Raw genomic sequence first — 27,387 nt, 5'->3', positions numbered from 1 at the left:
ACCTGTACTTCATCACCAAATCACAGATAATTCCATGTTTATTACATTTATTGCAGATATTTCAAAATATTATTATGCAGTATTTTGAAGTTACATTAGTGATTAGACCTGCTACCTGTTGTTTAGTGAAATAACAATATATATAATCCTAGACCACAAATTCGGCTTTCATTACACTTCATAAGTATATTTTAATATGATTGATTTTCTTTGTAATCTTCTAAAGTTTATTTTATGCATTTAAAATATTAGTTTGAGAAGGTTAATAGACTTCACCAGAAGCCAAAGGCATCCATACTAAAATTATTATGAAGCCTGGAGGGCAATAAGAAACTATTCAAGGTTTTTAAAGTGGGTGTCTTAGTCTGTTTGGACTGTTCCAACAAAATACCATAGGCTGGGTGTCTTATAAACAGCAGAAATTTATTCTCACAGTTCTGGAGGCTGGAAGTCCAAGATGAAGGTGCAGGCAGATTTGGTGTCTGGTGAGGACAGACGTTCTGATTCGTAGAGGGCACCTTCTAACTGTAACCTCACGTGGTAGAAGGGCCTGGGAGCTCTCTGAGGTCTCTTTTATAAGGACGCTGATCCCGTTCATGAGGACTCCATCCTCACAGCCTAATCACCTCCCAAAGGCCCCACTTCCTAACACCGTCAACTTGGGGGTTAAGATTCAGTATTTGAATTTTGCAGGGACACAAACATTCAGTCCACAGCAGTGAGAATTGCATGAGTCATATACACATTTTTTAGAAGCTTAATCTAGTAAAATGTAGATTATGGATTTTTACGGAGGCAGGAAACAGGTTTGGTAAAAAGAGGGAGACTGGAGGCAAAAGGATATGTTTAAGAGACTAAAGTTTCAGGCATGGGTGATGAAGACGTGACAATGCTAAAGCAGTGTTTTTGGTACCTACTCGGAAGGAAATAATTAGGGTGATGTCTAGACAGTGGTGGTGGGCTGCAGAGCCCTACAGGGTGATGATGGTGTTGACGCTGAGATTTGGAGGATGGGAAGGAACCATGGATGTACAGTGCAAGAGAAGAGTGTTCCAGGTGGAGAGATGCTTGACGTGTCCAAAAGACAGAGGAATCTAGGCAGAGAGCTGGGAACAGTAAGGTCTGAGGGGTTTGCAGGATTCAGACTAATTGGGAATTGAGTTGTGACACATTCACATTTTTTTCCAGGTGCAATGGGAAGTCATTGAGGGGTTTTAGGCAAAAGAGAAATCGCTGCAATACAGAGAATGAATTGTCGGGGAAGGGGTGAGGAGGGAAAGCAAAAAACGCCAAGAGGAGGCCATGGCAGGGGTCCAGGGGAGATGCCAGTTTCACCTTCAACACACTTTCCTTTCATGTGTCACCTTCACCTGGCTGTGCGCTCAACTTAAAATCTAAATAACGTTTGCTATGAATTCCATGCTTCTCTTCCGTGTTTCTGTATGTCTGCTCCCTACCCCTTCTCTATTCCTTTTGAAGTATATTCCAATATACTTCAATTCATTCATGATCATCATTTTAAACTTGGTTTTACATGGTAATCTCCATTGTTTAGTTGGCATGATCTTACTATCTGAGTCAATAAGAAAAATATAATTATCTCTCAAACCATAAGTTGCCAATTGAATGGTCCATCTCGGTTGACCCCGAGAACTTTTGAGAAGTCTCCCCCATTCTGAATATTCTTAATACTGTATTCAAAATTTAACTTTTCTTTCCTTATTGACATTGCAAAAGTCAGACGCAAATTCCCACGGTAGCATTGTTTGCCGTGTAGTTTTGAAACTATATTTTATCTTACGTAACTTGCAATTTTCATAGTTCAAAAAACGTTTTTTGTTTTATTTCTCTTGATATTTTCCAGATAGGTTTATTAAGGCCATGTCTACATGGTTCCAAAGCTACCAATTGGTTCAATCCAAAAAGAATGGTCTACAAAAAAAACACAAAACAAAACAAGTCAGAGTAGGAATCAGCAGGACCACAGGTCATAAAGTCGCTGTGGTTGGGTAGCAAAATATTAATATGTTTTAGATTGTCAATATTTAGAATTAGATTTCACGTAATTTGTGAAATACCCCATGATCCACTTTCCCTTTTTCTTGTGCAATGTTGGGATATGGAAACATTTGGCCAGCGTTCACAGCGAGGACAGTCCCCTGAAGTGTCAGAGTGACCGCCCCTCTCAGAGTGGGAAGGCCTTGACTTCAAAAGTTTCCTTTAGCTCCTTGCCAGCTTTCATCATTGATGGTCTCTGCTGACCATAGGCTTTGAATTTGTGAGTCTTCATTGAGGCCAAACATCTGGTTGGTTGAGCAAATGTTTTATTTACTTGACAACTGAGTTTAAGTATCCACATTAAAAAAATAGGCTCTAAGTAATGTATTTTTTATTGTAGGCAATTAGTTTGCTATAATTGAGAGATACAAAAATGAATTAAATAAAAAGAATGAGAACATGAATTTGAGGTGTTCTAATTTCTTGTAGGGTAGGGCATCATATCTGACAGGGATGATACTTAGATAGTTTATCAGTGTTCGTCACTTTATGAAATTTATAAGTTGGCAAAAATTCTGATTTGTATGTCACATCAAAATTCCTGAGTTCTGCTTGAGCTTTTTAAGTTAAGCTTGTAATTAATAACTCACAGGAAGAGGCATAAATCATGCAGCTAATGCTTGTCGTTCTCAGCGATGTCTATGTTGTACCCCTTATTCTTAAGTCCTGTCATTTATTTATGGCCATATAAAGGCCAAAAATGTTACCAGTAGATGTAGCTGTCTTGAAGCTAAATGACTTTTATAGAAGTTGAGAAATGGAAGAAGAAGAACTGTGTTAAATAAAATTGAGTTCATGTACCCTATTTCTAAGTCAAGAACTGGAAAACAGATGATAGTATGAAGATATTTATCAACTGATGAGATATTAGTCAGGAGATATAATGGATATCAGAAAGATGACTACATGATTCCATTGGCAGTCACATTACGCACCTATAATTTAAATGCTTGAAGCAAATATCACCTGAGATTGATGGATGTGAATAATAGATGTTTTCCTAGATCCAAACAAAGGATTCCCCTATGAAGGATAAAATTCTGTGTATTAGCTTATTCTTGTGGTATTGGTATGGGCTTATTGGTACTTTAGATTTTTCACTATATTTGTGAAATTTTGGCATATTAAGAATTTTAGTGACTTCTTTTACTTCTGGTTTTTGTAAATTGACATTTGGAGAAGTTGAATATTTATCTATATTCCTCCCTCCCTCCCTCCCTTCCTTCCTTCTTTCCTTCCTTTCTCTCTCTCTCTTTCTTACATTATAAAGCATAATTGTTCAATGCTGAAAAACATAAAGATAATTTTAAGTGCTTCAGCCCTAGAAAGTAAAAATGTCTTCTTTGTTTCTAAGTTCCACTCTTTTTCTCTTTCCTTCTGCTATACGTGCTAAGCACTTAAAAAAAATAAGATATGTTAAATCTGTTTTATTCATCCACACTAAGGAACTTAATTGATGAGAAAACAGGCTCTAGTTTGTGGATACCAGTTTTTCCCTTTAGGAGGAGAAGCAATGAAACTGCCTTTATGTGCAATGAGCAACTGAAGAATTCATTCTAACTGACAGTGTAAGCACACTAACTCTTCCTTATAGACATGATCATAATTTATACATGAAAATGATGTACTTCTAAAACTGTTACTCTTTTTCCTTTCAATGTGGTATTCTGAGCCACTCTGAGTTAACTAGAAGAACAGGGCAAGGGGCTTACTCTCTCCTTTTTCACCCATCTGCATGAGTGAATGAAGCTGTCAACATGAGTCTTTTTATAAAGAAGCTGATTTCACATAGAAATGCTTAAAACAGTGGATCACAAATAGTTGTATCAATTCCCATCCACTGTAGGGTATCCTTTTTCAATGGTAGTTCATGGACTAGACTCTTAGACCCTAGGGTCCAGATCTGAAAAGTTGACCAGTTTTCTTCCTGCAGATCATGTGGGTTTGCTTGTCCTTTTCTGAGTTTGCTAAAAGTAAAAGTAACAATCTCAACCACTTTGTCTCTTAAGAGATCTATTCCTCTGACCAAAAGCATCCCTAGACATGTACATCAGTAGATGTGTCTCCCAGGGGACGGAGCCTTCAGATGTCCACCTTCCAGCTGAGATTCACTGCATGCTTCTTAATCAGCCCTCCCCAAGCTTCTGATGCAATGAAGGAAGCAGATTCTGAGTGTGATGTGTGAGTCGGCAGTCTCAGTGAGGCCAACAATTCCTTTGAGTCAAAATAAGAGTTTCTCCACAATGTAAAGCCTAATATGCAAAAGGAGTACTGGACACCTAATCCTTGGTTGGTCAAGGCACAAGACACAAACGTAGTTGCAATTGTGAGCCAGCGATTTGGTTAGCCATCCCCCACTGAAGCCTTTGGGGATCCCAAAAGTGGGGGATGGGCTGCAACCTTAGCAATAATATTGGTTGACTTCATCTGTAGGCATTGGGATCAAGGAGTTAACCAATGAAGAACATTTAGATGGATAATCTATCTTAAAAGTGAGAACCAGGATCATATCCTTGTTACAAATGAAGGTAATGTGCCATCCTAGTCATTGTAATGGCCAGTCTGGGAAACTCGTGAGCTTATGTACGTGTGCACCTCAGAAATTCTGTGTGGACTGCCACGCATGGCTTAGATACTGCTGGGACCCCAGATTAATTTTTTCATGGAGAGGGAAGTTGAAGACTTGAAAGGGGCTTCAAAGTCGTATTCAGTGTAGATGTTAATGCAAACTGCAGGCTCTCCTCCCTGTAACAATGCTGTTTTCTTAAAATATTTCACAGTATCCTGATGTTAGAAGCAGTGACTCTCTATCCCTGCTGTCTCCACCAAAGCATTAAGGGCTGTATGTGGAATAACGAAATATATTTATCACAGAAACTAGAAATTTCTTATAGTCAGGACTTAGCTTTATTGAGCTGATATGTGCCAACCGTGGTTCATTGCATTTATCATCACATTTAATTCTTGTGGATAATATTTGTTCTCCTATCATAAATGAAGAAATGAGTCTCCTGGAATTGAAGTGGTATGTTCAAGATCCCACATGCATTATGTGGGGAGAACCATGTAGAGCTCAAGGCACAGGGCTCCCCTATCGCACACCTCAGGGCCTCTATTTTACAAAACTACCTCAAGGCTCTTGTATGTACTCCACAAGCCGATTTCTCTGTTTGCTGATGATTCTCTTTCTAATTCATCTTCTTCTGATCTAAATCATCTTCTGATGATAAATAATACAACAAAATCTTTTAGAACTGTTAATACCTTTAAAAGTCTTTAGGAATTGTCAAATATAGGAATGCACATATATGTGAACAAGTTCATGGCCTTCGGTTCTAACAGAATTTGTTTGAAAATCATGACTTTTACTTTACGCTAAAAGGTGACTTCTTTAGCAAATTCCACTGACCTGGTCTTTTCTTTTTCTCTCTTAGTTGATGGCTTTTTTTTCCTGAAAACTTTTTATATTTTTAAAATCAATTTATGAGAATTAATGATTTCACCATGTGTGATGAGTACAGAACAATAAAGCCATGCTCGCACGAGGATTCTGATAACTGAGAGATCCTTCACGCTCAAACCCAGAGTTCACGTTAATTAGACTCCAACCTCTGCAGCCGGGAATACCTGTGCATTGCAGACCTTCACAGGTGCTTGTATGTGGCCAGAGCAGGCAATACAAAATCCACTGCACCTGTGCTAAACAACACATAGCGGGAATCCTTCCAAATTCCATCTACTTTTAGTATACTAAAGAATTGTTTTTGTTACTTCTTTTTATTTGCTTTAATTCTGACTCCTAATACAGTCCTGCCAATCACACATACATCACTGTGTAAATATGCCTATGAATCAAACTTTGGGAAAGACAGGAGAAGGTGACTTGTGACTTTGAAATGAAAACTTTCAGAGAACATTGATGTTGACATTTAAATAGTGAAGTACTCCACTGAAGAAGAGATTTGGAACAAAGATCTGAAAATAGCGTAACTGATATTTATACTTAGTGTATCATTCACAATTGAAAAAAAAATTAATTTGCCTTTTAAATTATTAAGAAAACTCTGAAATGAGCCATAGGTTTTGTATTAAGGTCTTCTACCTGGCAGATATGATTTAGAAGATGAAGAATGGGTCCTGGCTTTTAAAAACCAGTCTATGTCCATTTATAAAACATATTCTAATGAACCACCTATGGTCTGACCAGTTTGATTACTAGATCCTCCCCTGTTAAGAACTCCCTAGACTGTGAAAGAGGCATGAAGGTGGGGGCACCGGCGGTAGAGGTCCGTCTCCCTGAGCTCCCCACTTCCTCTGAAGTACCTGCCCTCTTTCTATCTCTGGAGCACACACTATTTCCTCTGGCCAAAGAGCCTTCCTTTCTTGGTCTTTGCCTGGCTGTACCTTCTCTCCATTCAGATCTCGATTGAAATGTTCCTTGTGAAGGAAGCAATGTCTGACCACTCTTACTTTCCTTCAGCCTTTTTGTTCTTTTCTTATTTCAGTCCTTGTTTATTTTTTAATAATAGTTTACAAAACTTACAATTATTTTATATAGTTACCAATATATTGATTTATTTGTGTCTATTTCCCTAAATAGAATGTAAGCTTCATGAAAGCAAGACCCATTTCTGTCTAGTTTCCATTTATAAATAATATTTATAACATAGCAGACACTCAATACATAATTTTATTTCACTCAATAAACGAATAGGGGATAAAAGCTATTGCCCTGCCTACCTGGGCTGCTCGCTCTTTTGTTTTGTTTTGTTTTCTTTTTAACCCCTCCGCGGGACAGTTGTGTTGGTGCCACAAAGAAAAGGAAAACCACTTTTTTTGATGTAATAGAGAGAGCAGCCCACGGCTACTGGGTTTGGAATCATGAGGTTCCTGAATGGCACCTTTGAAATGTCCATCTCAGTCCCGTTCACAGAGTTAAACAAATGAGTAGAAGTGGGCAGAGCCTTCAAATCTAACTTCTTATAGCCCTAAAGAGAACTTGATTGTAGTTCTTAAATTATCCAACAAACACATAGCAAAAGCAGGGAAATCGTCTTCCATTTTATTACATGTGTGTGAGTGAATGTGTGTGAGCACGTGTGTCTGTGCCTGTGTCCAGTGCTGCTTCATGTGACAGTTAACCGTTACCTTATTCATAACTCACTGGGATATTGATGCCTGTATCGATACCCCAAGGCCCTGCTGACGCATGGATGGAGTCTTCCAATGCAGATGAGGTTACGTTGAATATCCTTGTACTGGATTCTCCTCCCATGGAAATTGGCCTTCGTTTTGGATAGTTTTTAAGAAAGTTTTTATTAGCAGTTTTATTTGACATATTAGGGGACTCATTTCTTCAACAGAGTTTATTGTATTTCAAGCAAAACAAGAATGGGAACAAACTTAGAATTTCCTATAAGAGAGTAATAAAGAAGAAACGGGGTTGCAAAGAAGCACAGTCTGGGATTCCCTGTTCTTTTTGTGGGCGTGGGTCTGTACAGTCATTTTAGACTCAAATAACAACATTGCAAGGAGGCATCCCACGCCCTGTGGGTATTGGCTCAACCATCTGGGCCTGGATTTCAGGAAAAGGCTGTTTCGTGGCCTTCAGCATGGGGCGGCCCTTCAGAGAGGAGGGCGGCCTTCTGAGTGTTTCCCAGGTTGGCCCAGAGAGGAGCACAGTAAGGGAATGGAGAAGAAGAGTGTGCATGTGTGCGCGTATGTGATGTGTGTGTGTGCACATACATGTATGGGCACATGCACACGAGTTTGTGTATGTATGCACGCGTGTATGAGGTGTGTGCACGTGGTATGTGTAAGTGCATGTGATGTGTATCTGCATGCACATACACATGTGTGTTTGTGATGTGTGTGCAAACACATGTATAGGTGTGTGCTTGCACACACGTGCACATGGATGGGGTGTGTTTTGGCATGTGTGTATATGCATGTGTGTGAGTGTGCATGGCGTGTGTGCATATGTGGTATGTGTGTCTGTGCATCTGTGTGTGTCTGTGTGTGAATGTGCCTTCGTGTGTGAGTGTGTATGTGTGTCTGCATCTGTGTGTGGGTGACATTTGACTGGGATTTCTGTTCTTACATGCTGATTTGACTGGGATTTCTGTTCTTACATGCTGATTTGACTGGGATTTCTGTTCTTACACATGGTGGCAGAGTTTTCTAAGCATCTAGTTTTCAAATAGGGGATGATAACATTACAGAAGCAACCGAGAGTGACAGACATGCATCCGTAGCCCTGAAGGATGTGCTTTCAAGACATACTTTTCCATACTGGAGCGGATACTCTTTTCCCTTGGACAACTATAGATTTTTTTCCCTTGAAACGTGGCACTATGTAGATTTCCACAATGAGAGATTCTACTGATAAGATGCAGAGAAACAACTAGAAAACACCTTTCTAGACCATGCAGCTGTTGTCTTTATGCTCGATTGCAAATTTGAAAGTTGTGCGTTAAAAGCCCTTTTCCTTCTGCAGATGATCCTTAGTATTTTGAATTTCATTAATATAATTGTGCCTGTAATGCTCATGGATCTGGAATAAATCTTCACATCCAGAGTTTCTCCTTCTAATTTTCCTAGCCATTCCATGTCATAATGCAGCTTCACCAAGAAGCAGCACCAGAAAAATCATTCTATACTTGGTAATATGCTTGACTTTGTATAAATAAAACTTATATCTCTGTATTGAGTTCTAAAGGCTGTGCGTCAAAAGATAACATTGAGCTAATGAGAATACTCAACTTCAACAGCTTGTTTCCTCTTAGATATTATCAATATATCATAGGTGTAATTCCTTATAATGTTGAGCTTTTAGAAATAAAATGAAATCACTTTATTTATAGCACTCACAATGTATAAAGTCCTGTCACGTGATTTAGCCAATTTGATTTTCACCCTGTTGTTGGTGAGCAGAGCCCTCTCCTTGCATCCTTGCACAGTAGACACCAGGGGTGATGTCGGAGCAATTGGGGATTAACACAGGCTTCTGGGAATGACTGACAGAGTCAGGGTGGATGCTGGTTTTCAGAGACGGCCCTGTGCCCTCCTTAGAGAGCATTCCTCCCCTCCCACTCTGGGAGGGCTTAGTGTACCTCCAACTTCTTCCCGGTGCTGGAGCCCGGGCGAGCCGGTGCCAGGAATTACCTCAAGGTGCTCAAAGGCCTTCGCAGTGGTACATCTTCTGATACCTGTCTTCTTGCTCACAGTCATTCTTCAGCTACTTCTCTTACTGTTGTGCAGAGACACTATACAATAGCAAATATGAAAATAATGGAAACCAAGGGATGCTGAAATGTGAAAGGGAAGTGAAATTAAGGATTTTTTAATCTGCTAACTACAGTCAAGGTTTAACCAGAGTATCCTGTTGTCAACTTCACAGTATCTTTATTTTATGGAATAAATAAATAAACAAATAAATTTATAGCATGATTGTACTGATAGTAATAGCTAGTGCAATGATTCTATAGGTTGTTTTTTCTTTAAGGAAAAAATTAAGAAAATGGAATGGATTTCCCTATTTGTATTGAATAATGAATTAAATAAATCAAAACCTAACAACACATATTTCCTAGTCAGAAGCACTTAGAATGGAATGCTAGTATAATTAACTCTTATTATTTGTGTGTGTGTGTGTGGGAGGAAGATCAGCCCTGAGCTAACATCCATGCCAATCCTCCTCTTTTTGCTGAGGAAGACCAGCTCTGAGCTAACATCTATTGCCAATCCTCCTCCTTTTTTTGTTTTCCCCCCAAAGTCCCAGTAGATAGTTGTATGTCATAGTTGCACATCCTTCCAGTTGCTGTATGTGGGACGCAGCCTCAGCATGGCTGGAGAAGCGGTGCGTTGGTGCATGCCTGGGATCCGAACCCGGGACGCCAGGAGCAGAGCACGTGCACCCAACCGCCGAGCCACGGGGCCGGCCCTATAATTAACTCTTAAATTAAAAGAGAATTAGGTCCACGTTCACCTGACATTCTTTATAGGCACTTTTAATTATCATTTGTTTTACCTTTTCTTTAAGTTAAATGTACCTCATATACTCTCTTTCCAAGATGAACGTTGTCAAATTTATGTCTAGTGTATGCTGTATTACTTCTAAAACACGCAGTAAATGCAAGTTGCTATAATTCTGTTGCTATTAATTATTGTTTTACTTAATCAGGATGGTAACTGGCAACTTGGAAAAGACCTTTTTTAAAACATATCAAAAACGTTCTTCTCAAGCAGCTGTATGTAATCGTATTCCTCTGAGTTCCAGGCTGACTTTTCTTATATAGGAGCTTGATTCTGTCTGTCTGTTTCAGCCTATGAGTTACAGAACTGCCCAGATCCACCTCCTTTTCAGAACGGGTATATGATCAACTCAGATTACAGCGTGGGACAGTCGATATCTTTTGAGTGTTATCCTGGGTACATTTTAATCGGCCACCCGGTCCTCACCTGTCAGCACGGGATCAATAGAAACTGGAACTATCCTTTTCCAAGATGTGATGGTAGGTTAATCGTTCTTCTTGGGAACAATTTAATTTTTCGTGTATATAGTAGTGCATCAAATATTAAATGAACATATTCAAGAATTCATTAATTTGTTCAACAAATAAAAATTGGGAATCTATTATGTTAAATGCACTGTACTTAGCATTTCAGGAATACGTCATATGCCAGTAAGATGAATAAATAGGCTTTGTCCACAAGGAAATTATAAGGATAACAAAATAATGCACGCAAATATTCGTATTGCAAAACCAGACATAAGGAGAGTGTTTTGATGAATTGCAGGTAAAAAGGATGGTGTTTGGTTGGGAAGCGATTGGGAAATCTTTATGATGACAGCAGAATTGAGCTTTTTAGCAGTTCCATCAAACTGTGGGATTAGAGTTGGAGAAAGAGTGCTTGTTAATTTTACCCTAGATGTTTTTTATTGTTTAACTTTTATAATAATCATACATTGCTTTCGTATTTCAGAAAACTGATTTCGTTTTTGTAGTGGGCCTTGAAGGATAGTAGTATCGGGCTACTCAGAGATAGAGAACACCCGAGGTAGAAGAAATAGTGTAAGAAAAGACATAGTGGGGAAACAGTCTTAGGAGAAAATGAAGCAGTGCCATTGAATACTGATGGTGATCAGGGTTTCTTGGGAGCTGTTGAAATCGGTTGATGGGGAGTGGTAATGGAGAACCTGGATTCTCCAGTCTGGATTCACTGACTATTCCTGGTCTGAGCAGGAATCACTTCTGTAAAGCTTCTGTATGGCTACCTAATTTTTATGATGACTTTGAAATGTTTGCAATAGCAAGTTAAAATGAATAGATCAAGTACTTTGTTTATGAAGAATGCATACGGCACAGAAAATTACTGTAAACCTAATATTCTAACATTATAAATACAGTACCTTTGAATAAAAAATAAAGAAATTACCAACTCTGTGGATCTTTGAAATGCTAAATACTTATATCCCAAGGGGAAAAGGGAAAGGCATCCAACTGTGTTTGAATTTCTACTGAAGAAGTGAAAAAACAAAAGCACATCAGTGGACTTTTTAAATCATATTTTTGGCCTATATTTTTCCATTCTATGTCATTATAAAAACAGCTATAAAAAACCTTTAGCTATATTTTAAAAAAATATTTTTCTTAGTCTAATACAAGTTTAATAACATATAAAACAGCATTCAAAAAATTATTTTAGGGGCCGGTGGCGTAGTGGTTAAGTTCATGTGCTCCACTTTGGCGGCCCAGGGCTCGCAGGTTCGGATCCTGGGCGCAGACTGACGCACTGCTTGTCAAGCCATGCTGTGGTGGCATCCCATATAAAGTAGAGGAAGATGGGTACGGATGTTAGCTCAGGGCCAATCTTCCTCAGGAAAAAGAGGAGATTGGCAACGGATGTTATCTCAGGGCTAACTTCCTCACCACAAAAAAAAAAAATATTTTATACAATTAATTATAGCAGTTACATATCTGGTATTTTTTCATTAAAACACTTAAAAAAACCCTTTCATACTACTTTCCATTTAAAAAGTGATATATTTATACATATAAATTACATTGAATTGTTAAGATTAAACCCTTTTCTTATTTGCAATTTTTGCCTGAATCCTTTGAATTCATATGTAAATAGAGACTCCTTGATATCAGAAAAATAGTTAAATACTTAATTAGATTTCATTGCTTTTTCAAACCCAGTTTTCCAACATGGAAATAACTGCTGGCTTAGAATTATTTTGTTAGTGTCACAATAACAAAATATATGGTTTTGGACACAGCTTAAAGGTGACGCTGTCTTTTGTAGTTACATCATGACATCGATTACTTCCTGGGGTTGGCCAAATTGTGAAGCTAAAGTCCTCTAGACATTCGAGTCTGCCAACACTCCTGACACCTACTGAAAGTTTGGAAGTTGCCCCAAAATCACTCTGAGGTTGGGTAATTCACTAGAAGGACTCACAGAACTCACTAGCTGTTAGACTCACAGCTGTGGTTCACGAGTAGTAAAGGACACATTCAGATCATCCATGGGAAGAGAGTCATAGGGTGGAGTCTAGGAGATGGATCACTCTCTCAGAATTGATGTGCGATGATGTGCACAGGATATCGCCAACCTGGGAGGTTCACCTGGGCCCTAGTGTCCTAGTGAAATTTCACTGGGTCTCTGTTATGTAGGCATGACTGATTATTGATTGTCCAGTGGTAGATATCAGCTTCGAGGCCCACCGATATCCTGTGACCCAAAGGCCCCACCCTAAATCGCACGGCTGGTCTTTCTGGCCTGGCCAATCCCACCCTGAGACCCTTGGGTGTAGCCAGCCTTCACCTGAAACGAAGACACTTTTATCAGATATGCCATAAATTACCTCCCAGAATCCAGGGCAGATGCCAGACCTCCCTTTGGGCAAGGCCAAATTCTTTACTACACAAATATTTTTACCATTATATTTGTCTTTGTACGGATGATGTCATAAACAGGATGAAAAACCAAAACATAAGATTCATGTAAAATTATATCATAAAGTAAATTTTCTAAACACCATCTAATGTGTATTTAGTATCTTCCATATTGGATTAAATTTTAAAAAAATAAGCAGAGGATATCATTTCAAAACAAAAGTTATTTTATCTGTGTAAGGTTGTATTTCCAAAAAAATATATAGTAAAAAGAGTCCTTGTTTCCTGAGAATGATGAGGCTGTTGAGTTGTCTACTAGTGTTCACTTAGACTACAGTTAGGCCCCTCACTGGACACCAGCAAACTCTGCTGATTACCCAGCAGCGTCACCTGATATTTATTTGTTAATCGAGAGTGGTTTGTCACTTCAGATTTATGTTGGTATGTAGGGCAAGTGACTGAAAAAATCTTCAAAGGTCCAGCCCCGTAGACTTCAGAAGAATCAGAAAAAACATAGATACTTTGAACAACTTCTGGGCATCTTTATTAAAGATTGAGCAATTAGACCATTAAGATTCAAGAATTCTGAATCCTAAGGCATCAATCTTCACAAGTATATGCTAAACCAGTTTGTGTGTATATGCTGAAAATATTAGTATAAGTTGCATAAAACTCTATTATGTGAAATTAGTACATTTTAAACATCTGAAAAAAATCTGGACTAAAAATTTGATATCTATTAAAATAAAAAAAGGAAAAATATGTCTGAAAGTGGTTTGAGAAATTCAAGACAGTATCATTTTTGCCAGTAACTTATAATTATACAGAAGTTAAAAAAAAAGAGTTATAATTGTTAAAATATGGTTAAGACGACTGTGGTTTATTAATTTATTAAATGTAATTTGATAATTAAATATGCATCTATACTTACAAATATAGTTCAAAAATTTAAATTATTTTGTTGACTGAATTAAGGCTTTATCACTGAAATATTTATGTAGATATATTTTTAAGTTCTTTTTTTAAGTTTAAACACTGTCATAATACACCTCACTTTAAAATCCACTAGTATGTGTGATGGGGAACTATGTGGACAGAGGTAATAATTAGGGTAACTTAATATGTGGCAATAGTGTGTTAGCATCTTCTTTCAGATTGACATATTTTCCAAGCAGAAAGCTATTTGATTGCATAAGTGAGGTGAGAAAGCCACCAGCCAAAGAATATAGTATTATATACATACTTTTTAAATTAAAATTTACGAAGTTGATTGATAAATACAGAAAATAATCTTTCCCAATAGTTTAGAATAAAAATGGCACTAAAAAGAATACAACTCTGTCTCTTTTTCTTACCTATATTCATAAATATTATTTTTAAAATTTTCATCATCAAACAACAATTCCTAAGATAGAGGGCACTGTGTCTCTCTATCCTAAAACTTTTGTAAGGAAACTAGAGTAAGTGAAGGAAAAAAAATAGGTCAGAAATACCTATGGTGTTCCCCACACTTGGTGAGATTAAACTTTCAGTGCCTGGATACATAATTAGTCAAGAGTTTAAAATTCATAAACATTCATGCAAAATGTGTATATTGGCTGTTTACTACTGTGATTTTTTTTCTTCACACTCTTAAAGTTTAGGCAGAAATCTTAATATAATCCTGGAGAAAACCATCTCTAAATCTATAACTCTCTTGGTGGATATGTAGGGTTTTTTAAATTTAATTTTTGATTTAATGTCATTTAATATGCTCTGTCTTTCTATCCATCTCAATTCAGAGAAAGTCGCATTGTACATGTGTGAGTGAGAGAAAAAGATAACACAATAAAGAGATCCCCTTGATTTTTCCAAGTCTAGCCCCAGATAAAATGAAGTGATGATGTGGGTCTCTGCCTCCCTGTGCTGATGTCCACCATGCCTGCCAGCTCATCGTCCAATGTCTTCTGGCTCTGGCTTCCTATGACCATGAGTTGGTCAGATACACCCAGCACTTTTTTGGATGAGCCACCTAAAAGCTTCACCTTCCCAAATAACATGGAAGTAAACTCATGAACGGAATTCACAGAGGTACTTCAGGCAGAAGTAGAGTGGAATTGAGTAGGAAATTAGGAATGGGGTGCAGGCTGTCTAGGTGTAAATAGGCACTGAGTACATTTCACATGGGGAGACACATTCAGGTAAGACATCACCTCCATCATATTCAGTATAGCTAATGCTGGCTCCATAATGTGATGGAAATAGACAACTTAATCGTTTTATGTACTTATTTTTCTCTGGAGAAATACACTAGAAATAACTTGAGAACTTTCATCAACTATGCTTTGCACACCAATCCTTTCTCCCAACCTAAATTCTTTATTCCTAACATGCGCGTATATAAAAAGTCTCATACAACACTCACACTTCTGATGCTTCTGGCTATCAATGTGCGGTTGTTTCCTACAACAAGAAATTCTGTGACACCAGCTGTTGTCCTACAATTGAACTCATTTCAAACCCCACAGGTTAAGGGCTCAGTCCCACAAGACTGCCCCCCACCTCCCATTTCTGACACCAATCACAAGTCCAGGTTGTCGCCTGTGCTCCTGACTAACTGGCTATAAATCAGAGATTAACGTAAACTTTTCGTAGTTAAAAAGGGCTTGTTATGAATAACAAAAGAAACCTTCCTGTCTTTTATCACTTAATAAACTCCAAGGCTTTTAGGAGCCCTGAACCAGGAAGAGAGTAGAAGATCAAATATGTATTTCTTATTGTAAATCACAGTATCACAGTGTATATTCATGGCTGTATAAATGAGTATGCATTGTTTACTCTGGCTCCCTGGAGTAAGAGCTACAGACGTGAAGTGAGTGCCTACTATGCTGATGCTCTGTCTCCTGGCCAGCTGCTTCTCTTCCTTGTCAGGCTGTGACCAGTATCCCGGGTGGACAGGTGAGAAGCTAGGAGGTCCCCTGCGGTAGGCTGAGGTGCATCAAGCCCCCCGTGACTAGATGCTCCCCACTGCAGGCTTTGTGACTGATCTCCACCTCGGGGTCTCCTTTGAGCCTCACCTTCAGGGAGAGGGTGGGGAGGACGGATGCAGGTCATGCTGAGCTAGATCCCACATCCACTGTCTCTGTAGGGTTCAAGAGGGACCCCACCCAGACGTGGAAATCAGCTTGCCTTTGGTGCCACTGCAGTGACGGGAAAGCCTTCTTTGGGACGAGATAATGGACAGTCTAGGGGGAATGGGAAGGGAAACTTTGACTTATTTTTTTAGGGTTTTCTTTTTTCCACTCTAGACTACACAGCAGGAGTTTGCGTTGAGAAAATGTTATGTGTGCATTGATAGAACATGATCTCATGTGAGAAGTAGTGCTCTTTTCCTTCGTGGAACTTACGCAAGTTGAAGTTTATAGCTATTTAGCATTTGTTTACCGTCTTTCTTCATCATGGTACGGTGAGCTCCACCGCAGCTGTGATGGGGTCTCTGTGGTTCTCTGCTGTATCCCCAACTCTGACCACACTTCCCAGTACCTAATAGACTCTCAGAAAACACTCAATGAATAAGTGAATGAAAGGATTTGTTATTTGAATATTATAGATATATCATGGCAAGGATAGCTGACTTGCTCGATGGCTTACAGCTATGAAGTGACATAAAGACTCGCAGAAGCCAGTTATATGTCCCACAGAGAAAATCACTGTGCTATTTCTTTTGCTCCTTAAGAGATGGGCACCATACTTCTGTTTGTTTATTTTGTTTTGATTTTCCCCAACTGCACTGTTCATAATGTGGTTATAAATTACAAGAGTCAACTTGAAAAGTCAAAGTCCACAAGGGAAATCTTAGAGTTATAAATCAACAGCAAATGGTCCACCTCAAGTCACACATGAAGTGTGCCAGCCCAATGGCTTCAACACACTTATTATTAAAGAGTTTTCTGTTTACCATCTCAGTCATTTTCAATTCATCAATTGTTTGTTGTCTATTATTTATCATGATCTGAGCTGTGCAGTGCGGGTTAATGAAAGGAGGTTGTGGGTGAGGTGAGACGGCACACAGTCCCTGACATGAACAGACCATGGCCTCCAGAGCCCCAATCACCTGGAGAGTCTTTAAGGAGTCTGTTACATTTGAGTTGAGTTTAGAAGGAAGAAATAAATGCACCTTGACAGCAAGGTAGGAGAAAAGCATTTGAGCTTTCCGTGCAGGGTGAACAATCGCGTGGAGTTTGGAGGTGAGAAAAAGTATGACATCTCCAGGGGACACCAACTAGCTTGTTGTGACTGCAGCTTAGTTCATGACCCCATTTTACAGATTATAACGATCTGTATACTGTGCTTTGCTAGGTTACAAATCAATGTTTGTCTGACTTCAAACCCTACTTATCGATAATTATGCTGTAAAACTTCTAAAATGTTCTCCACAGCCCCTTCTTCTAATGAATTTACCCAAAACTCAGGCCAGATTCAGTCTGTTTTACACCAGTGCATTTTCTTCCCCCTTTGAAATCATATGCATCTGTACAATTAATTCAGCGATGTATCATATTCTGCCTCATGGTATTTCATTATTTTGAATAGTATTGATTTTTAAAAAAAATTTTTAAATGTATTCTGACTTATTCACTCCATCTAAATTATATACCTTAGTGGCAAGTCTTTAAAAGCTCCAGCAGATTTATGCTGGTAACAGACATATCACATCTATTAGCTTCTGGTTTGATTAAAAAGTCTACTTGTCTATGATTTTGATGCATTATATCACTATCTGAATTAAAGAATACATCTCAAGTTCTTCTGCTAATATGGGGTCATTTCATTTTTCCATAGATGAAACAAAATAATTGCCATGGCAACAGTGAATAGCGATTTATTAAGTAAAATAGAAATAGACTGGGTATTATTGTGATTCTTCACATAGTTGAAAGCTGGTGAGATACGGAAATGCTTCAATAAAACACCACTTACCTAATTTTATCTCATTTCTTCAGGAATAAACCTGTGAAGAACTGATAATGTCTTTGTTTCAAAGCAAATAGGCTTAGATGCCACTCTTAGACATATTTAAATAGGCTTTGGAAATCTCACTTAAAACAAAAAAAATTTCAATTATATGTATAATTTCCACATAATCCCTTACATTGGATAAGCCAATGGATTATCAGTTCATCCCAGAGATAAGTGACTAAGGATTTTTTTTTTGTTAATAATATGGGAATGACTTTATCCTGAAGGGATTTTGAATGTTTGGAGAATATTTAAATGAAACTTAGATAACTTAGCTTAGAAGTATAATTCTTCCAAGGTTTTAAGACTCTAAGGGAATTATTTTTACGAAGTAGTTACTGACAAATATTTCACAATTATTTCTCATAAGGGAAAATTTTGGCTAGGGGACTTCAGAGACTTAGAAATATTTAACTGTGTCCTTTCTAAAGTTGACTTCTTGGCTTCCTTTTCAGCTCCTTGTGGATACAATGTAACAGCTCAGAATGGCACCATTTACTCCCCTGGATTTCCGGATGAGTACCCGATTTTGAAGGACTGCATTTGGCTTATCACTGTGCCCCCTGGTCATGGAGTCTACATCAACTTCACCTTGCTGCAGACCGAAGCTGTTAATGACTACATCGCTGTTTGGTATGAGAACGTTTCCGTAAAAACCAACCTGTAATTGTGAGAAACCATTCTTGTAACCACTTACGTGTCACTTATACATCAGATTATGTATTTGGAAATGAAGTAGTGAGGTAGATATTGGAAAGGAAACTTACCAACGAAATCCAGAGATGTAGAGAGTAAACATCATGTAACACGTTCGAGTTTTGCTGCATGGTAGATGTATCGAGGATGACTCTGAATATAGGAGAATAGCCCAAGATTATTGTGATTTTTTTTCTTAAATAAAAGCTGATAGGATCTTTTGCTATTATAAGAATTTGATGCTTCTAGAAATATTGAAGAAATGATTACACATAGCCTTCCCTCCATCCTTTGTACACATTGCAGAACTCCCCTTCCACATGATTCTAGGAAATACCCAGCCCACCACCGGGGTGGGGACCTTAGCTCCGGCTGGCTCCCTTTCTACTGCGTTCTGTGGCCTTGGGTAAGCTGCTTACACTCTCCTTGACCAAATTTTCTTATCTATGGGAATGACTATCCCTACCTGCTTTTGGAGGTGAGAGTTTATGGAGGAAACGGGGATGACAGTTCCCCTGTGACACTTTGGAGAAGTAGAGCGTAGGTACCATTGGTGCACAAGAAGGGAGCACAGCCCAGATTTGAAGAGCCAGGATGTGCTGTTGGCATAAACTGCCAGGGAAACTAAAGGAGTAACTGCAGTTAACACTGCAAAATGCATCTGGGCGTCTACGTGTGCCTGTGTGTGTGTGCGTGTGTATTGGCGAAGTTGTCAAGGTACGGTTGATCTGGGTATTGGAATGTCTGTAAGGCAAGAGAACTGGGTGAGTCCAAGGGGTTGGAAGATATCAGGTGTGGCTGGAGTCTCTGGAGAGCCCAGAGAGCATAAGAAGAGCTGACCTGGGCAGGTAATCTGGGCAGATAATACAAGACCTTATAAATCATGGGAAGGATTTCAGGCTTCATTCTAAGAACAATGAAGATTCACCTAAGGCTTTTAAGAAGGGGAATTATAAGACCAGATCCTGGTTGCAGAATACTCAGTCTCATTTTGTGGGAAATATATTAGCCGAGAGCAGGAAGAGAGGCTGGCTTTTGAAGCTGTAGGAGTAACTCTCGGAGGGAGATGATAAAGACCAGAACCAGGGGCGATGGGAATGAAGAGAAACAGAGAACTCAAAATCTTGAGTTGACCATAGGAAGCTGCCATTTCAAAAGCAAAGCAAAACAAGCAAACAACAACAAAAAACGCCAGCCCTATAATGTCAGCATTTTCACCCAGATTAACCTCTGGATTTAGAAGGTAGAAGCAAAAAATCTTCATCATTGACAGAAGTGGAGGGCCTGCTGTCAGAACGCTGATGAGAGAGAGATTAAAAAGTCCAGTCAACTTTGTGAATATTGAACATCTTGGTATTTCTAAACATAGTATCCAGAAGGTGCCAATACTTTATTCAGTTTTTAAAAATATTTTAATTCAGTAGCAAACTCTCCATAAACCTCAACCTGAATTAAACAGACACCATTGAATTTAGACTTTAAAATGGGGACTTTTGAAAGGAAGCTGATAATGGTATTGCAGTCACTAGAATCAATGTGTCCGTGGCTCTCAAATTCCTCTGCAAAGGTCGGCAGTGGGAGTGAATAGCAAGCCAGCTCTGCGCTTCTAGGTTTGTGCAGACAGCCCTGCCCCCTGGAGCCATCCTGCTTTCCCCAACATAGAGCCCAACTGTCAGGAGAAAACGGATTGTTATTTTAAGCTGTATTCTATTCAAACCACTCTTGCTCTCTCCTAGGGATGGTCCTGATCAGAATTCACCGCAGCTGGGAGTTTTCAGTGGCAACACAGCCCTGGAAACAGCATATAGCTCCACCAATCAGGTTCTGCTCAAGTTTCACAGTGACTTTTCAAATGGAGGTTTCTTTGTCCTCAATTTTCACGGTCAGTGTACTCCCACCCTGTTGATTAAGGCGGAGAATTCCCTTTGATTTCCTCCTAGTGTTGACATTTGCCTCATTTCCAGCTGAGGTTCCTTGATTCTGCCAACTGAGCTCGATAGGATTTTCTTGAATTTGAGGCCAGTGTTTCCTGTGATCCTTTTTGCTTACTGACATCTTTATTATTTCACGTCTTGTGAAGTCGTGTTTTGGAGTGAGCTTGGATTCATTCCAAGATGAGTGTCTTGTAAATGAGACTCTGATGTGGAGGCCATGGAAATACGTTTATGTAGTAGCTTTTGTAGATTTCCTCATCCCTGTCTCCAGATGAATGTCTATAGCAAGTGTCGTGTAATTATAGATGGGGCAAAAGCAAACCTCCGAGGGGTTTGAGAACGAACATATTTCTAAATAATTTGGAAAAAAGTATATCAGTTCCTTATTGCTCTTGAGCACTGCCACCCCTAGAAGTCCTCGGAAAAGAGACAGAGAGACCTTATCAACTCTAAATATGGGCATGGAACCAGGCCATGGAAGGACGATTTCTCTTGCAGAATTCCAAAAATATATAAAGTGTTTTATTTAAATGTTATAATTTTTTTAATTGTATACTTTTTCTCTTCAACTTTAATTCCTTGTCTTTAAATAATCCTGTGAGTGTTCGAAGCTTGAGAATTTTATAAAACAATGATTTACAAATATTAGACATTTCAGTGTACGTAAGCATTATAACAACGAAAGAATGCTTTTTGTAATATTTTTGTTTATTCAGCAAACATAATTGCAGTTATTATCTTTTTTCATAAACCATTCAGCATTTCAGCTCAAGAAGTGTCAGCCTCCCCCAGCAGTTCCACAGGCAGAAATGCTTACTGAGGATGAGGACTTTGAAATAGGTAATGTTTTCTTCATTATGATTCCATTAGCTCAACTCTACGTTTTTACACTCACCCCCAACTGTAATAGTTACTCAGATGAGTAAATGAGTATTTGTCAGAAATATTCCTAAAGCATTGTTAGGGGGTTATACATGGAAGTCATGTATCAAATGGATATATTTTTCTTTCTTCATCTCTATGAGTTTTGTTTTTTGCCATTTGAATTTTGCTTTTGTCACTTTGATCACATTTCCTTCCCCAGAGCATTTACTAATTCATATTTTTCTTTGGATGAGTTTTCAGAGACAGATAAACGGATATTTAGTTAGGGAAGTATATTCATGCACTAGACCTTAGTCATTTGTGGCTAAAATAATGATCACTATAACAATGACCTTTCATTGAAACTGGAATATAATTGGTGAATATATTTAAAGATAATATTTAGAAATTGTACTTTGGTATTTTATATTAATGGTCTGTTTTATTAATAATCATCAGCTCGAATTAGGAAACCAGCCGTGGCATATGTTTGCAGTTTAATTATTGTGACCCAGGGTTTCTTTGTCTCTGTTATGAGCACTCTGTCCTGTTATCACACCTCATTTCAGATCATTGGTCAAACCACGTGACCCAATTTCTGCTCTACTCATAATGGCTTAGTTAACAGGAACATTGTGCTAATTAGGCCAAGGTCATGGTTTAGCCCTCTCTGGATGCATTAAAGCCATTCTATTCTAAAACTTTAAATCCCAAGCATCTATTTCACTTTTTTTAAAAGAAATCATTGGGGAATGGGAATGAACAAGACAAATAAGTCAAGGAAGAAAAAACAGCCACATAATTTTTGCACTAATATTGGCTAAGTCTAAGATGATAGCACTTTTATAAATTAAGAACTGAAAGTGGTATCATTTTATTAAACAGACTAAAAACGAATGCAGACCTTGGTTTGGAAATCGTTTGCACGTTGACTTAGTTTGTTAAGTCATCATGTGTTTGGTACACTCACACACTCTGAATGTCTTAGAAACATAATTTCCAAGTATGTTGCGTTGCCTCTCCCAGGAGATTTCGTGAAGTACCAGTGCCACCCTGGGTACACGCTGTCCGGGACCGACACGCTGACCTGCAGGCTCAGTTCCCAGCTGCAATTCGAGGGTTCTCTCCCGACGTGCGAAGGTACGCACAATTTGATACTACACATATACTTGTTCAACGTGGAAAATCATACTACTTGCATCAGTCTGAATTTCTTTATCCGTGTGGGTCTGAATTTAATCTCTATCTGTGTTATGATCCCATTGCAGTTAAAATCACCTGCTAACAGAAATATCCAATTACGTTTCTCTTTTAGCTAGCTCCAGAAAATAAATCAAAGCTGTCATGGCAGAAAACTTTTCCCTCTTCCCTTCTAAGTCCTTTGGCTGGACTAATAATCACATTGACATAAGACAGATTAACAGGAGAAAAACAAATTTAATTTTGTACATGTGGAAGCCCATAAAAATGAGACTCAAAGAAATAACCGAAGCAGGTGGCCCATACCTTTTAGACAAAGAAACAATAAATTTGTGAAGAATTGGCAAGAAAAAGGGGTTTGGGCTTGGGGTAGTAAATTAGTGAAGAAATAACGAGGTTTGTTTATACAGCCTTCTCGGCCTTGAATTCCCTATCTCTGGTGATAAGGAGGCTTTGTACCCTTCTGGTACAGGGAGGGTACCTTTCACGTGGGAAATTTATTTCCTGCTTTCAGGGGTACAAAGGAGGGTCAGACTGTCCTTCTGGCACCAGCTGTTTCTCAGGTAACTTTAATTCAAAATAATCAATATGCCAAAGTGGCATATTTTGGGGTGGCATATTCCTCTCCCCTGCAAAGCCACATCAAATAGGAAGTTGTGTGTTTTCCCAACAATTTATCAAGAAAAATTTTCAAACATATTTCAAAGTTGAAATAATTTTAAAATAAACATTTGAATACCGACCACCTAGGTTCCACCATTAATGTTTACTATACTTCCTTTATCCCATGCCTATCTATCATCTTTCTGTCCATCCATTAATCTATTTGATATTTTTGATGCATTTCAAGGCAAATTACAGGCGTCAGTACACTTTCCTCTAAATACTTCAGCATGCCTATAATTAGCTAGTGTTTAATATTTTTTTCCGTAAAATTCGTAAAGATTGAAATGCACGTATGTTGCATACAATAAAATGCACACATTTCATATTTGACATGGCTTTAAAATACATAGACCAAAGGCAATAACATAGACAATATATCATAGCAGAACAAAATTTGAGGCTGAATGTACTGTTTCAATTGATTTGAATGTAATTAGATCACTTTTAAAATATCATTTAAAAGACTCAAGTACTATTGGAAGGAAAAAACTGAGGAAAAATATAAATAAACTAAAATGGCTCAGTATAATCCAGAAGTATCATTGGTTTGCCTATCAAAAAGCTTTCCAGGGGCCAGCCCTGTGGCATAGTTTGAAGTTCACAAACTCCGCTTCAGCGGCCCGGGGTTCACAGGTTCAGTTCCCGGGCTCAGACCTACGCACCACTTATCAAGCCATGCTGTGGCGATGTCCCATATAAAGTAGAGGAAGATGAGCACAGAGGTTGCCCAGGGCCAGTCTTCCTCAGCAAAACGAGGAGGATTGGCAATGGAGGTTAGCTCAGGGCTGATCTTCCTCACACAAAAAAAAAAGCTTTCCAAACAAAAATAGTTTTTATCTTATGACTTTAAAATCACAATGTATATTTAGTTCTTGTAAAGAAAGCAATGGACCCCTTCCAAGGAACTTGTATATTGTCATTCATGAGGGTTTGTGAAGCACCTGAAAGGGCCAAAATTTAGGCAGCGTAGATCCAAAGTCTCAGTCTAGATTCTATCAAGTGACCTTGGGCAAGTCACTAATCCCTGGGCATCACGTGTAAGGAGGATCATTTCTCTCCTCTATTTATGGGATTGTTGTAAAGATGCAGTGAATATTAAATGAATTATCGATCTAAGTGTTTTATAATGTTAATTATCCCCCCATAGAGGGTAATTTTCTTTGCATTGCAATAGCATTGATTTTGCAAATGCTCACACCTGTGAATTGATTCTTTTAGCATGGAAACTTTGTACCTTCTCATTATGTAATGAGACAGAATCCCAGTCACCCTGAGAGAGGGAAACAAATTTCAACATATGAAGAAAATCTGGAATGAATTATTATTAAATAACCATAGTAACTTAGATTATTTCTAAAAAAAATTTACTTTCAAATTGTACCTAGATGAGAGCCAGTGGGTGTCGGGAAATTCCACCCTCGAGGCAGAGCCCCCCACCACTTGGTGAGCTGTCTGCTTGATACAGGAGCAGGATCCCTGCTGTTGTAGGGGTCACTGAAACTCTGCCCCTCAGTCCGCTCACCTAGAAGTTGGGGGTCACTTGGGGTGCTAAATCAGGAGACCGAAGTTGTTATTTTCTTGGAAAAATCAGTGTCAGTACCATGTTACATCAGCAACAATGACCTACTTGTGGATTTTTTTCTCAAGGTGGAGATATAAAATGTCCATCATTTGGCATTTCATAAAAAAATTAACTGAGCAAATCTTCCCATTTTTAAGGCACATTTTAATCCCAACAAACACAGCCTTAAATTTTTCAGAATAGGTGAATTGAAGCAAAGGTGATCTTAGTTGATTAGTGAAGAAAGAATAAATAATTTGTTTAATGTGTTATTTCAAAAACAGAGAATATCCCTTTATTTTGTTGTCCCTCCAAGATTAACCTAGTTTTTTTTTAAAGAAATTAATTCATGACAATCTAAGAACAGAGTAAATCAACACATCATGAGCCTTGTTCTGTAAATTGCTTCGGCTCTCACACACATTTGCCGGAAGCATTCTGCTAACAAGACCCACTCTCTGTACTCGGGCCCAACCTTCCTCTGCCCTACTGGGCAACACGGGGTAACCCAAGTCTCTTTTGGTTCAATTCAGGAGTAAATTTGTTTAAAACGAACTGAGAGTTATCATAGTTGTCATTTCCCAAACACCTCATTGTTTTAAAAAAGAAATAGAGATTCAGATATCTTTTATCAAATACTTAATCTTAAGCACTTAATTATAATCTTTCTTCCAGTACTTTTCTGTTATTTGATTGATTTGATTGGGCTCTAGTGGGGGCCAACCCTAAACAAATTTTTGATGAAAAATTATATTACCTCTGAGTCCCACTTCTCCCAATGTCATAGCCACACTTGTAGAAGTTGTGCTTTGAATATTATCACCACTTTTAGGGCAATTGATTTTTCCTTTAGAACCATAGGAATAGATTATTCCTTGAAAGTTAGCACCATAATAGATAAACATTACTTTGTTGGATACTTATCTTAATTTAAAAGAAACTGAATGAGAGGCTGGAATGTTTTCCAACACCGCCAAGCATTTCTTCCATTCTCTGTGGATACCAGCTGGGGGTCCTACAACTTAACTCAGTTCTGACACTACTTACCTGAAGTTATTGTCAGATCCCACAGTTTAAGGGCTCAGTACCACGAGATTCCCCCACTTGAGACACCAGAGCAAGTCCAGGATGTCGTCTGTGCTTCTGGCTACCTGGCTGTATAAATCAGAGATTCCCAACGTCCCCTCTTCAGGTTTGATCATTTGTTAGAACAGCTCACAAAACTCAGGGAAACATTTACTTACAATCACCAGTTTATTTTAAAGGATATGAGAAAGGATACAGATGAAGAGGTATACAGGGCAAGGTCTGGAAGGGTCCAGAGCACAGGAGCTTCTGTCCCTGTGGAACTGGGGGGCACCACCCTCCTGGCATGTGGATGCATTCACCGACCTAGAAGGTCGTCAAATCTTGTTCAGTTTTTATAGAGCTAACATCCAGCCCCCTCCAACGCCCTGCTTCGCTAGAGGTCAGTGAGTGGGGTGAAAGTTCCAGCCCTCTAATCATGTGGTCTTTCTGGTGACCAGCCCCATCCTGAGGCTATCTGGGGGCCTACCCTCAGTACCTCATTGGCATAAACTCAGGTGTGATCCGAAATGGCTCCTTATGAATGACAAAAGACACTCTCATCACGCAGGAAATTCCAAAGGTTTTAGGGGCTGTGCACCAGGAGCCTGGGACAAAGACCAAATACATTAGCACAGAGGGATATCACAAAAGTGACTTTTCTCCTGTTAAGGAAAGAGAAGCATTTCAAAAAGTGCAGAGAAGTAATAACAAAGGTTTGGAAACACAAAAGAGCATGCAGCAATGGAGGCCAGGAAAGAGGGGGTAACTCCTTGCTGCATGCTCTTAGGGTGTGTTTGGGGAAGTGGTCTTAAGTGGGCTGGAAACCTAAAGGGGACCAGGTTTTAAAATGTCTTCAGGGGCCAGCTCAGTGGCGTAGTGGTTAAGTTCACGGGCTCCGCCTCAGTGGCCAGGGGTTCACAGCTTCATATCTCAGGCGTGGACCCGTGCGGCACTCATCAAGCCATGCTGTGGCAGGCGTCCCACATATAAAGTAGAGGAAGATGGGCACGGATGTTAGCCCAGGGCCAATCTTCCTCAGCAAAAAGAGGAGGATTGGCAACAGGTGTTAGCTCAGGGCTGATCTTCCTCACACACACCAAAAAAGCTCTTCAATGTTGAGTGGCTTCATCCTATAGACAATGTTACTACACAGAGTATGATCTGCTCTCCATGAGACAAAAGCCAGTCGTCAAGAGGCAAGATGGTGGCAGAGAAAGGGCATTTTATTAAGTGCCAAGCTAGCAAATCAGAAGATGGAGGGACTAGTGTCCTAAAGAACCATCTTTAGGGGGGCACAGAATCTTGAAGCAGTTATATAGGGCCATGGGCTATAGGGGAGGGGGTTAGGAAAGTTGACCCGCTGGTATTACATACTGGGAGTGGCCACACCAGATCTTTCAGTTTTCATTGATGATGGCTATCAGCATAGACTCTCTGT

The 27,387-nt window shown here is 39.0% G+C and overlaps 1 protein-coding gene across 1 annotated transcript in view; it reads left to right on the top strand.

Annotated features, from left to right (window-relative positions):
• The window catches only part of CSMD1 (CUB and Sushi multiple domains 1), a 1,554,536-nt gene that overhangs the window by 1,384,091 nt on the left and 143,058 nt on the right, over positions 1 to 27,387 (top strand). Inside the window, exons 43-47 of the mRNA XM_058524846.1 lie at positions 10,383 to 10,571; positions 18,416 to 18,593; positions 20,393 to 20,538; positions 21,350 to 21,430; positions 22,481 to 22,594. Coding sequence (XP_058380829.1) covers positions 10,383 to 10,571; positions 18,416 to 18,593; positions 20,393 to 20,538; positions 21,350 to 21,430; positions 22,481 to 22,594 — 708 coding nt within the window. The remainder of the gene's footprint in view (positions 1 to 10,382; positions 10,572 to 18,415; positions 18,594 to 20,392; positions 20,539 to 21,349; positions 21,431 to 22,480; positions 22,595 to 27,387) is intronic.

Source organism: Diceros bicornis, chromosome 29 (genome assembly GCF_020826845.1).
Source record: "Diceros bicornis minor isolate mBicDic1 chromosome 29, mDicBic1.mat.cur, whole genome shotgun sequence".
NCBI lineage: Eukaryota > Metazoa > Chordata > Mammalia > Perissodactyla > Rhinocerotidae > Diceros > Diceros bicornis.
Note: the sequence above shows the minus strand (reverse complement) of the source record. Positions and strands in the feature narration are given on the sequence as shown.